Source organism: Acipenser ruthenus, chromosome 20 (genome assembly GCF_902713425.1).
Source record: "Acipenser ruthenus chromosome 20, fAciRut3.2 maternal haplotype, whole genome shotgun sequence".
Classification (NCBI taxonomy): domain Eukaryota; kingdom Metazoa; phylum Chordata; class Actinopteri; order Acipenseriformes; family Acipenseridae; genus Acipenser; species Acipenser ruthenus.
This window is the reverse complement of record NC_081208.1, coordinates 32,172,121-32,186,381: the sequence shown is the minus strand read 5'-3', so window position 1 is coordinate 32,186,381 and position 14,261 is coordinate 32,172,121. Positions and strand designations below refer to the sequence as shown.

The 14,261-nt window shown below is 44.9% G+C and overlaps 1 protein-coding gene across 3 annotated transcripts in view; it reads right to left on the bottom strand.

The window, feature by feature from the left end:
* The window catches only part of LOC117425917 (zinc finger protein 423-like), a 116,691-nt gene that overhangs the window by 48,969 nt on the left and 53,461 nt on the right, over positions 1–14,261 (bottom strand). For all 3 annotated transcript variants that reach the window (XM_058993972.1, XM_034043231.3, XM_058993973.1), the window contains 2 exons: positions 6,993–10,231; positions 5,460–5,544 (listed from right to left, as the gene is read on the bottom strand). In XM_058993972.1, the coding sequence (XP_058849955.1) occupies positions 5,460–5,544; positions 6,993–10,231 (3,324 nt within the window). The remainder of the gene's footprint in view (positions 1–5,459; positions 5,545–6,992; positions 10,232–14,261) is intronic.

The window sequence follows — 14,261 nt, the reverse complement described above, 5'->3', positions numbered from 1 at the left end:
TTGATATTCTTGCATGTTTCACTCTATTTTGTTAAACTCATGCTTCAGGCCATGTTAGGATATATTCAGGATTCCTGTCAAACCCGTCTCTAAAAATCTTTTCCTTGCATCAACGCAGCACTGGGAAAATTAAAACAGAAACAAGCTGGCTGTTTGCATTTTAAAATGTCCGTTTAAACAAGGCTCACATTACTTTCAAGATCTGAAAGCAGACAAGGCTTAACTTATGTACAAACGCCTGCTTGTGCGTGAGTGTGCGTGTGCGTGTGCGTGTGAGTGTGAGTGTGCGTGTGCGTGTGAGTATGAGTGCGCGCGAGTGTGAGGGGGATAAATGATGACAGATTCATATCTGGTTTAGAGGCAGACATAAGGTCCATCTGAACTCTTCCTTGCAGTAGCTTTAGAGAGCCTGTGTTATTTTATGCACAGTTTACAGGGTTGTATAGACACTGAACTATGCCCTCTTCTGTTATGAACCAACTGAACGTCAGTGCAAGTCAAGTACCGACCGTCCCTCCCTCGTATTAGCATGTCCTCAACAGCTTGGAGGATTTAGCTTTTTTAACATTGGAAAGCAACATTGTTAGCAGCTCTAGCTCAGATTACATGGCAAACAGAAAACACACCCCCTCTGGCCAATACAATTCCACTGCCAAAGTAGTGACGGCAAACACACAGGGGGTTGCATTCATCATCACCACTGGCAATCTGCTACAGTAGCAAGCTGACGGAATGCAAAATCATAAACAGCTGCGTGTGCAGGGTAAAGGGGAGAGTGGAGACGGCAGAGAAGGGAGAGGGGGGAGGGGCATAATTGTCTCTCTGTCCCTCCAAGAGCCCACCAGGTGCACAGCAGTCTGTCGAGCCCAGCTGTCAGTCACCAGTAGGGTGGAACTTTCAGGCTGCTGGGAAGCGGGAATGCCACATGGAAGCCAAAGTGACCAGCAGCCGAGGGTAACTCAGGCAGATATTAGTGTAAAACAAGACCTCGGATGAAATTTAACAACATGTGAGTTACACTGACACTAAAATGTACTCTCTGTTTTTGTTTTACAATTGCTACACTGTGTCTTTAGGAGACTCATGAAGAGGGAAGGGTAGTGAGAATGCAGAGCGGACCCTGTGTGCCCAATTCACCAGCGATTACTCCTCTTAAAAGATTGCACCTCTTGTTTTGTATTTTTTTCTAGGAGGTATCTTAGAGAATAACTCGGGGTGGATGAACTCATGCAACACCTGATGCAGACTTTGCAGTGTAGTAAAAGCCTGCTTGCACACAGCTCTTTCCAGTGTAGTAAAAGCCTGCTTGCACACAGCTCTTTCCAGTGTAGTAAAAGCCTGCTTGCACACAGCTCTTTCCAGTGTAGTAAAAGCCTGCTTGCACACAGCTCTTTCCAGTGTAGTAAAAGCCTGCTTGCACACAGCGTTTTCCAGTGTAGTAAAAGCCTGCTTGCACACAGTGCTTTCCAGTGTAGTAAAAGCCTGCTTGCACACAGTGCTTTCCAGTGTAGTAAAAGCCTGCTTGCACACAGCGCTTTCCAGTGGTGTAAAAGCCTGCTTGCACACAGCGCTTTCCAGTGGTGTAAAAGCCTGCTTGCACACAGCACTTTCCAGTGGTGTAAAAGCCTGCTTGCACACAGCGCTTTCCAGTGGTGTAAAAGCCTGCTTGCACACAGTGCTTTCTAGTGGTGTAAAAGCCTGCTTGCACACAGTGCTTTCCAGTGGTGTAAAAGCCTGCTTGCACACAGCGCTTTCCAGTGGTGTAAAAGCCTGCTTGCACACAGTGCTTTCCAGTGGTGTAAAAGCCTGCTTGCACACAGCGCTTTCCAGTGTATTAAAAGCCTGCTTGCACACAGCGCTTTCCAGTGTATTAAAAGCCTGCTTGCACACAGCGCTTTCCAGTGGTGTAAAAGCCTGCTTGCACACAGCGCTTTCCAGTGTATTAAAAGCCTGCTTGCACACAGCGCTTTCCAGTGTATTAAAAGCCTGCTTGCACACAGCGCTTTCCAGTGTATTAAAAGCCTGCTTGCACACAGCGCTTTCCAGTGGTGTAAAAGCCTGCTTGCACACAGCACTTTCCAGTGGTGTAAAAGCCTGCTTGCACACAGCGCTTTCCAGTGGTGTAAAAGCCTGCTTGCACACAGTGCTTTCCAGTGGTGTAAAAGCCTGCTTGCACACAGTGCTTTCCAGTGGTGTAAAAGCCTGCTTGCACACAGTGCTTTCCAGTGGTGTAAAAGCCTGCTTGCACACAGTGCTTTCCAGTGGTGTAAAAGCCTGCTTGCACGCAGCGCTTTCCAGTGGTGTAAAAGCCTGCTTGCACACAGCGCTTTCCAGTGGTGTAAAAGCCTGCTTGCACACAGTGCTTTCCAGTGTATTAAAAGCCTGCTTGCACACAGTGCTTTCCAGTGGTGTAAAAGCCTGCTTGCACGCAGCGCTTTCCAGTGGTGTAAAAGCCTGCTTGCACACAGCGCTTTCCAGTGGTGTAAAAGCCTGCTTGCACACAGTGCTTTCCAGTGTATTAAAAGCCTGCTTGCACACAGTGCTTTCCAGTGGTGTAAAAGCCTGCTTGCACACAGTGCTTTCCAGTGGTGTAAAAGCCTGCTTGCACACAGCGCTTTCCAGTGGTGTAAAAGCCTGCTTGCACGCAGCGCTTTCCAGTGGTGTAAAAGCCTGCTTGCACACAGCGCTTTCCAGTGTATTAAAAGCCTGCTTGCACACAGCTCTACTTTGCTGCTTTGCAGATGAATTCCATACACACAACACAGACCTCCATTTTCAAATCCATCACAAATGACACACAAACAATAATGCATGTCAAAGCAGGTGAGCTCTTGGCAGTGTTTACTTATTAAGTCGTGCACAGGGCTTGCTAGACATGCACTGCCAGCAGGCGTCATGCTGGAGATGGTTATGATACATTTCAACCTCGCTGCCTCCTACCAAATAGGCTTCACAGGTCATTCTGCATCAGGGCTAGAAACCACTGCTATTATGTGTGTTTCCTATACTCCTTTTGAGTCAAGTGCGGCTGGTATTTATTTCAGGTTTTATATACACAGTATGTATTTTTTTTTTTTTTAAACGCTGCGGACTTGCATTCGACTCAGAACGGGCACTTTCTGTTTTTCAAGGTTAATGATGTGACAGGTAAGAACAATAATAATAATAATAATAATAATAATAATAATAATAATAAATGTAACAAGGAAAAGAAAAGAAAAAAGAAAGCTCCTGACGGATGTCAGAGAGAAAGCGGTTTGGGCTCCGGGTGGCATCGTCGTTAGCAGATGCAGGAAGGCTGTGAATTGATTGAGATGCGGTGCCAGGCTAGTGTTAAGGAGGGGTGAGGGTATCACATCTTGACAATCACTGTCAAAGCTCAAACTACTGCTGCAGGAAAGGTGTTTTATCAACAGCTCCGGCACATGAATAAATATAAAAATATCAGGAAGACATTGAAACAAGTGCAATCATAACTGAAGTAGGTGTTTGTGGGAGGGGGTGGGGGGTGTTGGGGCAAACTGCAAGATCCTTTATCATCATGCACACAAAAACTGTGATGAAAGCTAAATATGAATATGTACAAAAAGATTAGGAATGTTTTCAAAGCATCTGCAAAGGAGCAGTGAAGAAAACTGAACAGCGATTACCCAAGCTGCCAAACGCCTGAATAAAGAAAAACAGGGAAAACGGAATTATTAAATCATTAAAAAATATTATTAAAATGAGTTATGAATATACTTCACCTGATTATACGGATGACAAACCGCGCTTGGAAACAGAACCCATAAAACTTGACATCATCCACATCCCCAGCTCTTAGTTATATAAACCCTCTCGTGATGTTGGGGTGAAGCACACCCCCAAATCATGTATTACAATGGATTTCCCCAACATTGTATCTCAATATTTTATGTGATTTTTAATACTTTTGATTTAAGAGGTCATGCCGAAGAACTGATTTTTATTTTTTCTTAATAATTGCTGTAAACAAATGACAAATTTAAATCCAAGAAAACAGTATAAGAGAATGCCTGTGTGGCAGTGTTTATGATGATGACATTATTATTATTATTATTATTATTATTATTATTATTATTATTATTATTATTATTGATAACAATAATCTATTTTATATATTATTTTTCATGTAGTACATCTACAATCTTTCAGTCGTGCTTTAAAACTACCAACACCTCCAGAGTTCTTGATTTTAAGGAGGAAGAGATTTCCAGAACCTAGGTGTGTAACTGCAACATGCCCTTTCACCCACAGAGCAGAGCCTGGTTATAGACACTTAACAGTCCACAGGCTGCAGATCGCAAGTTACGCACAGGAATACAGCTAGTTACAAGGTCTGAAATGTAACTTGGAGCCAGACCATTCAAGGCTTTATAGGTCAACAATAAGATTTTAAAATCAACCCTCCTCCTAACAGGCAGCCAGTGCAGTAATAATAAATGACAGAACAGGTGTTCTATGCTCACAGGTTTTTGTTAAACTCTAGCTGCAGAATTCTACAGCTATACTGTAGCCTACTGAGAGAATTTTTGATGCACCCGCAAGCAAGGCATTGCAATAATGAAGTGGAGAAGAGACAAAGGCATGTACTAGCGTCTCCACATCAGCGAGAGAAAATAGGTCATAGTTGAGCAATGTTACAGAGATGAAAAAATGACACCTTTGTGACATTCCACACGCGAGACTCAAAAGGTTAAAGCAGGCTCAATCAGACAAAGAAAGGGTGAATAGAATTGTCAAACAATTTGGCTTTTGCACCCACAACTGCTGCATTACACTGTAAGCAGAGGCTGTAAAACAACAGGCTCCCAGCGGTGAGGAAACAACTACATCAAATGTTGGTTTTGTTCATTCAACGTTTGCGTTTGATGTTTACAATTTTCAAAAAAGCACTTCTTACAAATTCTTTCAAAAAATACATTTTATAAATTAATTTCAAACAGTGGAAGAACCACGCTGTCATTTCAAACAGTGGCAGAACCGCGCTGTCATTTCAAACAGTGGCAGAACCGCGCTGTCATTTCAAACAGTGGCAGAACCGCGCTGTCATTTCAAACCGTGGAAGAGGGCACACATTGTTTTAAAAACTGATGGAGAGGCTGGAGCCCCAAGGGTTACAACAACCCTTTTAAACTTGATCATGTTACTCAGTAATATAGTCCTTCAGGGAGACGAGCCAGGAGTGGGCTCCAGCAGTTTACAGTTGCACACACCACAAGAACGCTGGAAAAGAATTGAAATCTGCCAAGAAGTATCTTCATTCTCTTCATTCAGTGAACACGAGCAATCCTGACCTACTATGCTTTGCAGAAGCCTGACCAGAAATGACTGGTAATAAAAAGGGAATGATACATCTGCTACTTTGAGCCTACAAAGAAGACCTGCAGAGATAAATGAGTTGAAATCAATATAAGAACAGGAAGTGAGCGCGCACTCACCGATCATGTGATTGGCCACGTGGATCTGGATCTCCCGCTCCGTCTCAAAGGTCGTCTGGCACTTGATGCACTGATATGTCTTTTTCTGTCAAACACATTCAAATTGACAAGTGTTAGTGACAGCCTTTACCTTCAATAAACTGCAGTGTTAAACACATTCAAATTGACAAGTGCTAGTGTCAGCCTTTACCTTCAATAAACTGCAGTGTCAAACACATTCAAATTGACAAGTGTTAGTGCCAGCCTTTGCCTTCAATAAACTGCAGAGCTGCTAGCACTAGATTTATTGTAAGATGCAACGTCAGAAATGCAATGGCTAAGACGAGAAATGTTGAGCTCTTGTTCTTTTTTAATTCACACAGTAGATGCCGATTATTAGCAACCCTCATAAAGATAACTTTCAGTTATTAACAACATTTTCCCAGGAACCAATCCCATCGCATAGACTTTAATGTTAATGGAATTCTGATATTAGCAACTGCATGCCGCTCATTGACAGCTTTATTACTAGCTGCCAGTGCTACAGAGCGCACTTGCATGATTTGTGTGCATGCTTCATGCAGCTTTTATAACACACTGACTTCACAACTGCGTATTTCTGGCAGACTGAGGCAGAATCGTGGCTTTGAAAGTGGCTACGAAGATGCACGCAAAATTGAGATGGATTTACAGTGGGAGGTGGTACATTGTAAAAAGCAGACAACGTTGGACAATTTCTTATTTTAAAAATGTGTTCTTTAGAATTGACTGCAAGTACAACACATGTTGTTTATGTTTGCTCTACTCATTGTAAGGACAGTTGTAGCACATCGTTGTGTAGTACGATTTAAGCCTACTCCCCTTTTTTTTTTTTTTTTTTAAACACATGTGAAGTTCTATGTTTGATAGATTTTATATATATATATATATATATATATATATATATATATATATATATATATATATATATATATTAGAATAATATTCAAAGAAACATCTCCGCAGTACCCTGTGGTGGACTTGCAGCCTGATTGTTTGGCTGAGTGCACAATATTCCCTGTGTAATGAAGAAATCCAGCAGAATTGTTCATTAAAAAAAATAAATAAAGAGTGGTTCAAGATGTAATCAATTGTGTTGAAATACAAAATAAACATACAAAATGTGTTTAATTCTAGATCTAATTTAGTTTAATCAAATTCCTCCCACCCCAGAAGAATTCTGAAGGTAAGTTGTAGTACCAATCAAAAGGCAATGACTTACAGCATCGGTATGACAGTAAACATATCAGCGCCCCGGATGAGAGGAAAATTCACTTCCAAACCGCTTTTAAAAACACTCAGTGTGGAAGTTAATTACCATTGATTGATACTCCGGTGTAGTGAAAAAGGGCAGGACACATTATCTTGTTTTGAAATCAGCACGTGAATGAATGTATTTATTTAACACACGCCGATAAAGGCAATTCCGAGTCCGAGCATCAGCACACCCCTAGGATGTTGCTTCAGCAATGACTTTTACACATTTTATGAATCACTTGGAGGTTGTGTACTCACTTTAGGGGCTGGCGAGGTCTCAGGAACCTTCTTCTGGCTGCTAGTTTCAGGGGTCATCTCCCGGTGATCCAGCTGGATGTGGCTCTCCAAGTCTTCTAGTGTTTCAAACTTGACTGCACACTCCGGGCACCGGAGTCCGGCGACAGGCTTTTCGCTGGGCTCCTGCAGGGTTCCGCTTGACGATTGTCCATTAGTGCCTCTGTTCATGCAGCCAGCGCACAGGCCGTAGGGCAGGCCATTGACATCAAGTTTGACCAAGTCCTGTTTGTTCTTGAACTCCTTCAAGCACAGAGCACACTTGTAGAGCTTCTGGAGCTGTCCGTTGGGAGACGAGGAGGCAGAACTGCTCGCCAGCTTCTGCATGTGGAAGGTGCCATGGATCTTCAGCTCCAGGGTGGAGGTAACCGTCTGCATGCATACCACACACCGGAAGCCTGTGAGGGAATTGCGGAGGTCCGGGTGCATCTGGCAGTGCTCTATGAACTCCTCCTCGCTTTGCAGGGGCATCTTGCAGATGCGACAGGTGCCAGTGTCCAGGCTCTTGCTGTGGGTCACCTTGTGTTCCGTGAGCGTGAGGAGGGAAGGGAAACGCTCCCCGCAAATAGGGCACATGTAATGCTTGGCAGGGCCTCGGTGAGTCTGCACATGCTCCCTGAGGCCGTTCTCTGAGAAAAATGTCCTGGAGCAAATGTTGCACTTGTGGTTCCCTTTGATGAACTCCGCTTTCTTCCTCCTGCAGTCGTCTTCCCCAGGCTGGATGTTGTGATCCCGCAGTCTGTGGTTCTGAAGCAGGGCCTCCATGGTGTAAGCGGCCCCGCAGATGTCGCAGCCATACATGGGCTCAGAGGAGTCCATGTCGTCCTCGCTGGCTTCGTGGCTATTGGCCGTCTCCTGGCTCTTCATCAGCATGTTCTGGAGGTCTGCAGCCTCTGTCCTCTTGCTGACAGGGGGCACTCCATTAGGGGTGCCGTTCTGGCTGTTGCTGTTCTCAAAGACGCAGTGCTTCTCCCGCAGGTGCTTTTCCAGGAGGGTGATGGCGTTGAAGGCCTTGCTGCAAAACCTGCAGTTGTACTTCTTGCTGTGAGTGGTGATGTGGCACTGCAGTTCCACCTCAGTGCCAAACATCTCCCCGCAGAAGATGCACTTGCGGGCCTTGGTCGGGTTGCCCAGGTGGCTGTGCTTGACGTGCAGCTGGAGGTCTGTCTCTTTGCGGAAGTCCCAATTGCAGGCTGTGCACCGGTACATCTTCTTCTCGTTGCTGTGCTTCACAGCCAAGTGCACCTGGATGGAGACCTTAGAGTCAAAGACCTCTTGGCAGAGAGTGCAGTGGTACAGGACGAAGGTGTGCATGTCCAGCAGGTGCTTCTGCAGGTCATCCACTGAGGAGAACTGCTTGTCGCAGCTCTCGCAGACATAGTGGGTGGATGTGGTCATGTAGTGGACCGTCAGGTGCTGGAGCAAAGACTCTTGGGAGTCAAAGTCCTCTTTACACTGGGGGCAGGACTGCTTCCTCAGGAGTAACTCCAGGTGAGACTTCAGGTGAGTCTGGAAGCCGTCAAAGGTGGCAAACTTGAGATCACACTGGTTGCACGGGTACTCCCCATTGGATCCTGGGGTGGCGTTAGCTCCAAGCCTCTGCCTCTTCGGGGAGGACACCTCCACGTCCGATGACACCGGGCTGTGTTCTGCCTTTGCCCTCTTGTTGTTGGCCAGCGGGATGTTCTTGTGGTTCTCCTTAATGTGCTTCGTGAGCTTCAGGATGGAACCAAAGATGGGCGAGTTGGTGCAGTAAGGACAGGAGTAGACCTCCATGAAGGACTGTGAAGGCTGAACAACCGGCGACTCCAGCTTGGAGCTGGCCACGTTGCAGTGAATTTGCTGGATGTGCTCCGTGAGGGAGGACTCTGTCAGGAAGCCCATGGAACACTGATTGCAGAAAAATGCGTGGTTCCCCTCAAGGGTGGGGGCAGAGCTGGGGATGCAGTGGGTCACCCGGATGTGCTCCTGCAAGCTGTTGATGTCAGTGAAGGTCTCTGGGCAGTAGTTGCAGTGAAAGGCAGAGACATTGCTGAACTGCAGCACAGGGAAGGCGTTGCTGGTACGGTGGGCTTTACGGACATGCTCGTTCAGGTTGTACAGGGTGGGCAGCGAGTCTAGGCAGATCTGGCATGTGTGGCTCTGCTGGGGCTTATCGGCATGGATGGTCTTGAGGTGGATCTCCAGGACAGCCAGGCTGTTGAAGTCCCGCTTGGAGCAATAGGGGCAGCTGAAGGTGATCTTAGTCGGCCAGGTTAGGCTCTCCTCCTGTTCACCTGAGGTCAGCTTCCTGGCTGCTCTGGAAGGTTTCAAGGTGGAGTCGGGAGTGGACCCTCTTTCCACAGACGCGCTAGAATCTGGTGTGGCGCTGCTCATGGAAGCCACACTGCCCAGCACAGGGTCGGGGCTGATACTGTGGTTGCTGGAGTCTGGCTGCCTGTGGCTGTCCAGGTGGCAGTAGACATCCTCCACAGAGGAGAACTGTTCCGGGCACATGGGGCACTTGTGCTTCTTGTTGGCGTGCGTCTGGTCGATGTGACTGAGCAGGGAGCTCTCGTCTGAAAATACCTCAGGGCAGTGGATGCACTGCAGGTCAGCCTTCTCCGAGAGCTGGGGGTGGTGGTCCAGCACGTGCTTCTCCAGCTCGTCCGTCTGGCTGAAGGTCTCCTCGCAGTAGTCGCACATGAAGAAGTCGTCCTTCATGTTGATGTCCTTCTCAGCCCGCTCCACGTGCTGCTTGTTCTTCTTGTGGGCCTGCATGTGGCTCTGCAGGGAGCTGGTGGAAGAGAAGCCCCTCTTGCACACAGTACACTTGAAGGGCTTGCTGGAGCTGTGGGTCTTCAGGTGGATCTTGAGGTGGTCGCTGCGTGAGAAGGCGGCCTCGCACTCGTGGCAGTGGTACTTCTTGTCCCCGGTGTGCAGCTTGACGTGGCGGTCTCGGCTCCGCTTGTGCTTGAACAGCCGGCTGCAGTAGGTGCACTTGAAGGGCAGCTTGTCGCTGTGGATCTGCTCGTGACGCTTCAGGTAGCTCAGGCGGCTGAAGGACTTGTCGCAGAACTGGCACGGATAGGGCAAGCCCGTGCCCCCTTCCTCATCCCCCATGCCCAGGTCACAGCCGTCCCCGAGCATCTGGGAGGGCGATGCCACATCTTTGCAGGAGGGCGAGGAAGCCCCCCAGGAGAGCTGAGGGTCGTCATCACCATCTGCAACCAAGAAAAGAGGGCAAATTAACCAAAAGAGGGAAAAAAGAAATTCCCTCAGTGCCTGTCAAATAAGGACACGTGTTTTTTTTTGTCTTGTATCCACCACCCCTCAAGAACAGAATCAGTTTTCTTTCTTAGACGGTAATACGATAACACATGGATGAGCATCTTATCAGAACGGACAAGGAAATGCAGTACTGGGAGACCTTTGTGTGAGTTAAACATTACAGATGTTGAATTTGTCACGAAAGAAAAACAAATGCTTCTTTCTGCTAGGGTTCAGTATGTGAGGAACTGTTAATGCACATGGCCCATGCTTCAGGGCTTTTGGAGTGATGTACATCCAGATTGCAAATATAGTAAATGGGAATCTGTATTTATAATTGATTTATACATGTATGTGATTTATGAAGAACGGCTTTTATTTACATCAAGAATTAAAGACATCATCCCAGTAATACTGAAAAGAAGTGTTATTGCAGGGAAATCATCACTTTATTATTCTAATCTTCATTACTCTTATTACAAGCGCTGTAACAAATACTCCACAAAGATAGACATCAGGCCTGTACCTAGCACAAGAAACTACACACACGCACACACAGACACCACTGAAGAGTCCAGCCTATTACAGCCATTCAGAATATTTCCTTCTTGAGCAACAGCACATGATTGGTAAACGAGCATTCTCCCAGGACCGGAGTTCACTGTCATGAGATCCATGTAATAAAGGCAGCAGCAGCAGCAGCTTATATTTTGAAAAGAAGGAAAGGAAAAAAAAAAAAAAAAAACCTGGCACGACTGGTCATTCTTCGAATTATAAATCTATTAATGCTAATGAAATCCTCTGCATGCAACAGAATGTGAAAAATCACTTTTGAAAAAGACGGAGATTACAGTCATTAAAAATGGCTAATCCACTGAAGAGGGGCTGTTCTGAAATGGAAGATCACATGGCTTTTAGACAGCTTTTGTCATCTGTCTGCTGGGGCTTGGCAAGAGTATTAAATGGATAAAAAAATTTCAATGAAAAAGTTAAATTAGAAAGAAATGGAGAAAACAACAGCAGAGCTCAGAATCCACGCACAAACACGTCAGGAGCATTTGGATCCTGCTTTTATCTCTTTTGAACCCGGCAATCATTTCCAAATTAACAGACATGAGCCCTGTAATTTCCAGCCGGCGACCTTCACCCTGAGCCCCTGCTCAATACCCAAGGGGCTGCTGTACAGAGAGATGGCAACTGTCATTCACAGCCGGGGAAAGCACAGCACCCTGTCACTGCTAATGTATTAATTGGGGCATTGGATTTGTATTTCTGAAGAGCCTGACCAGTCTCACCACAGCCTCTTGTGTTGAAGTTCAAGGGAATAATGCATGCAAAAGGTTTGTTCACTTAGAAACGCCTGATTGAACCTCAGAGTCTATTCCTGTCAACCTCTCAACCTCTTCCAGTGCAGGCTGGCTCTCCACTTCACTCAGCAACCCAAGATGGCTGATATGGAAATAGCCGAACATCCTAGCGGCAGTGTGCATGTAATTATTAAGATTAGGAAATGCTGCTGTGAACACCTTATACAGGATCCTGGAGGAAGCAGATACCATCTCTGCTTCCTTTCAGGAAACCTTTAGTCCCGGACTCAGTGGAGCGCTTCACTGTGTACTAATGAAGAAACACAGCAACATGTGAAACTTGCCTTCACCTTCAACACAACGGGCCTCATTTACAAAGGTTCTTATGTCATAACACACGTGTTATCCAAGGATAAGGTGCGTGCTAGATAATCCCGTATTTATCAACCACGATAAAGTGTGACTTAAAGCATAAGACATGAGTTAGCACGCACGCCTTAAAAATAACACGATGGGTACATTAGCATCTGATGAATATGCAAACTGCATGGTGATGTAGTCAAATGAAGTGGCATGAGAGCACTAATGAGGCTAATGATATTCAGACAATATTTACTAAACTGTGCTAACCATGAAGCACACCTTAAATCGCATGCTAGGTAGCAGTGATGCAAAGCAGGTGTTACGAGCCGAGATCCGTCTTAAAGCTGTCTGTCAGCACAAGGTGCAGGTATAGGTATATGTATGTACGATACTACACATCCGAAACTGGAAATAAGTAAGATTCATGTTAAAATAAGTGTGTTTATATACTAAAATGCACATATGCCAGCCGACTGCATAAAATAAAGAAAGAAAAACAACTTTTGAACAGAAATGCGTCTATATACAGGTATATTATGATTAAATAAAACTGTACAAACAAAATAAGTAACAGGACATTGAAAATAAATGTGTTTATGTTGCCTATAGACATACAAAGCATGCCAAAGCTTACTATGCAAAAAAACTAAAATGGTCATAACTGCGTTCATACAGACATTGAAACACGGTAATATAAATAAATCAAGGGAATTGGGTTTGCAATCACAACAGCTCATAATATCAAAGAAGGAAGTGTTCTCCTAAATCACATACCTGCACACAGTGCCATTTTTTTCCTCCATGTGTCGGCTGGCACTGGGGTACCTTCTGCATACCTGCTTTTACTTCTGTGCAGATAATTCTGTACCTTCACAGCGTAACCCATTTGCACTTTTCTGAACTAAATGATTCTTTGTCTAGCTACAATAGATTATACAGTAGGCTATGTACAGTATAGTTACTCGTAGTTATTGTTACCTGTGTATTTCTTGCAATTAGTGTCTGCGAGAGCCACGTTGTAAAACACGATAACGGCATTTCAATGAACAGAAATGCGTTCATCGCTGAAATATGCCACCTGGTCTAAATGCCAGCTCCATACTTCATTGTATTCACAGTTAATGTAGCCTGTGGGCTGCAGACTAGGCTACTATAGCCTACTGTATAAACAAAATGCTTTTTATATATACTGTACAGCCCAGGTAGGATTGTTTATAACCTTTTATTTATTTATTTATTTTTGCGATCCTGCCTTCAAATGCCATTATAGAGTATTTAATACATATATTTAGTAAAAGTGAAGAACTGACAAATGCAGAACTCAATCTCTGCTCATTCCTTTATAGTCAGTGGCCCCTGTGTCGTCATTTCATTAAGACGCGCCTTATCTTCCGTGATAAGGCATGTCTTAATATTCTAATGATTTCCATAGCACGCGTCTTAATAAGCAGCATTCACATTAGTAAATACCAGCTTCTTTCTAGTTTTAAGACGCGTGTTGCGGGATTGTGTTAACACATGTCTTATGGCTACTTTTAAGAGCCTGTAGTAAATGAGGCCCAAAGTGTCTTAACAAATTTCTTGTAAGCCTTTAAAACTGAAAATCCAAGAATACACCCAGATAATTATGGAAGATATTACTTAAAAAAATAAATAAATAAATAAATAAAAATAGTAAAACATGCATCTTGTATGTACCCAAGCCAGTCTGTGAAGAGCTGTTTAGATGGATCATCCATCCATATTTCCCATGTATTGTATCTGATAATGATATCTGCCAGCCTCTGTCTCTCTCATTCCATTCAATTCCCATTAGCGAAGGTGCTGCTTTGTATTCTCGAATCCCTTTCCTATGGAGGTGCTAGCGCAGCTTTCTCACCTGTTAGTTGCTCGACAGCACAGTGCATGTTATTATTTACTCTTCGCACCTCTCAGTCAGCCTCCTGGAGCTCTCCCAGCCGGAAAGAGAAACAGCAGAGAGCAGCTTCCAGAAACCTGTCCCTGCACCAGGAACCCAGCGCAACACCACAAAATTATTATTACTCACACAAACAAAAAAGCTGAAAGGTAAACGTCAAATTCAAACACTATTAAAACAGCCCCAGATTCAGCACGTCCTTGGAAAGAAGTTTGGGTCTGACTTGAGTTCATTTTGGTTTTACTTTTGTGATGCACTGTACTGCACTGTACTGTCCTTTCAAGCCTCTCTGCACTGTGGACAGTGGACTGGTCACCCTCCAGTCTGTATTAGAACTGACCAGACCTTCAACTCTGCCAATCTGTACAGCTGCACGGGGTCCCCAGTGAAACACAT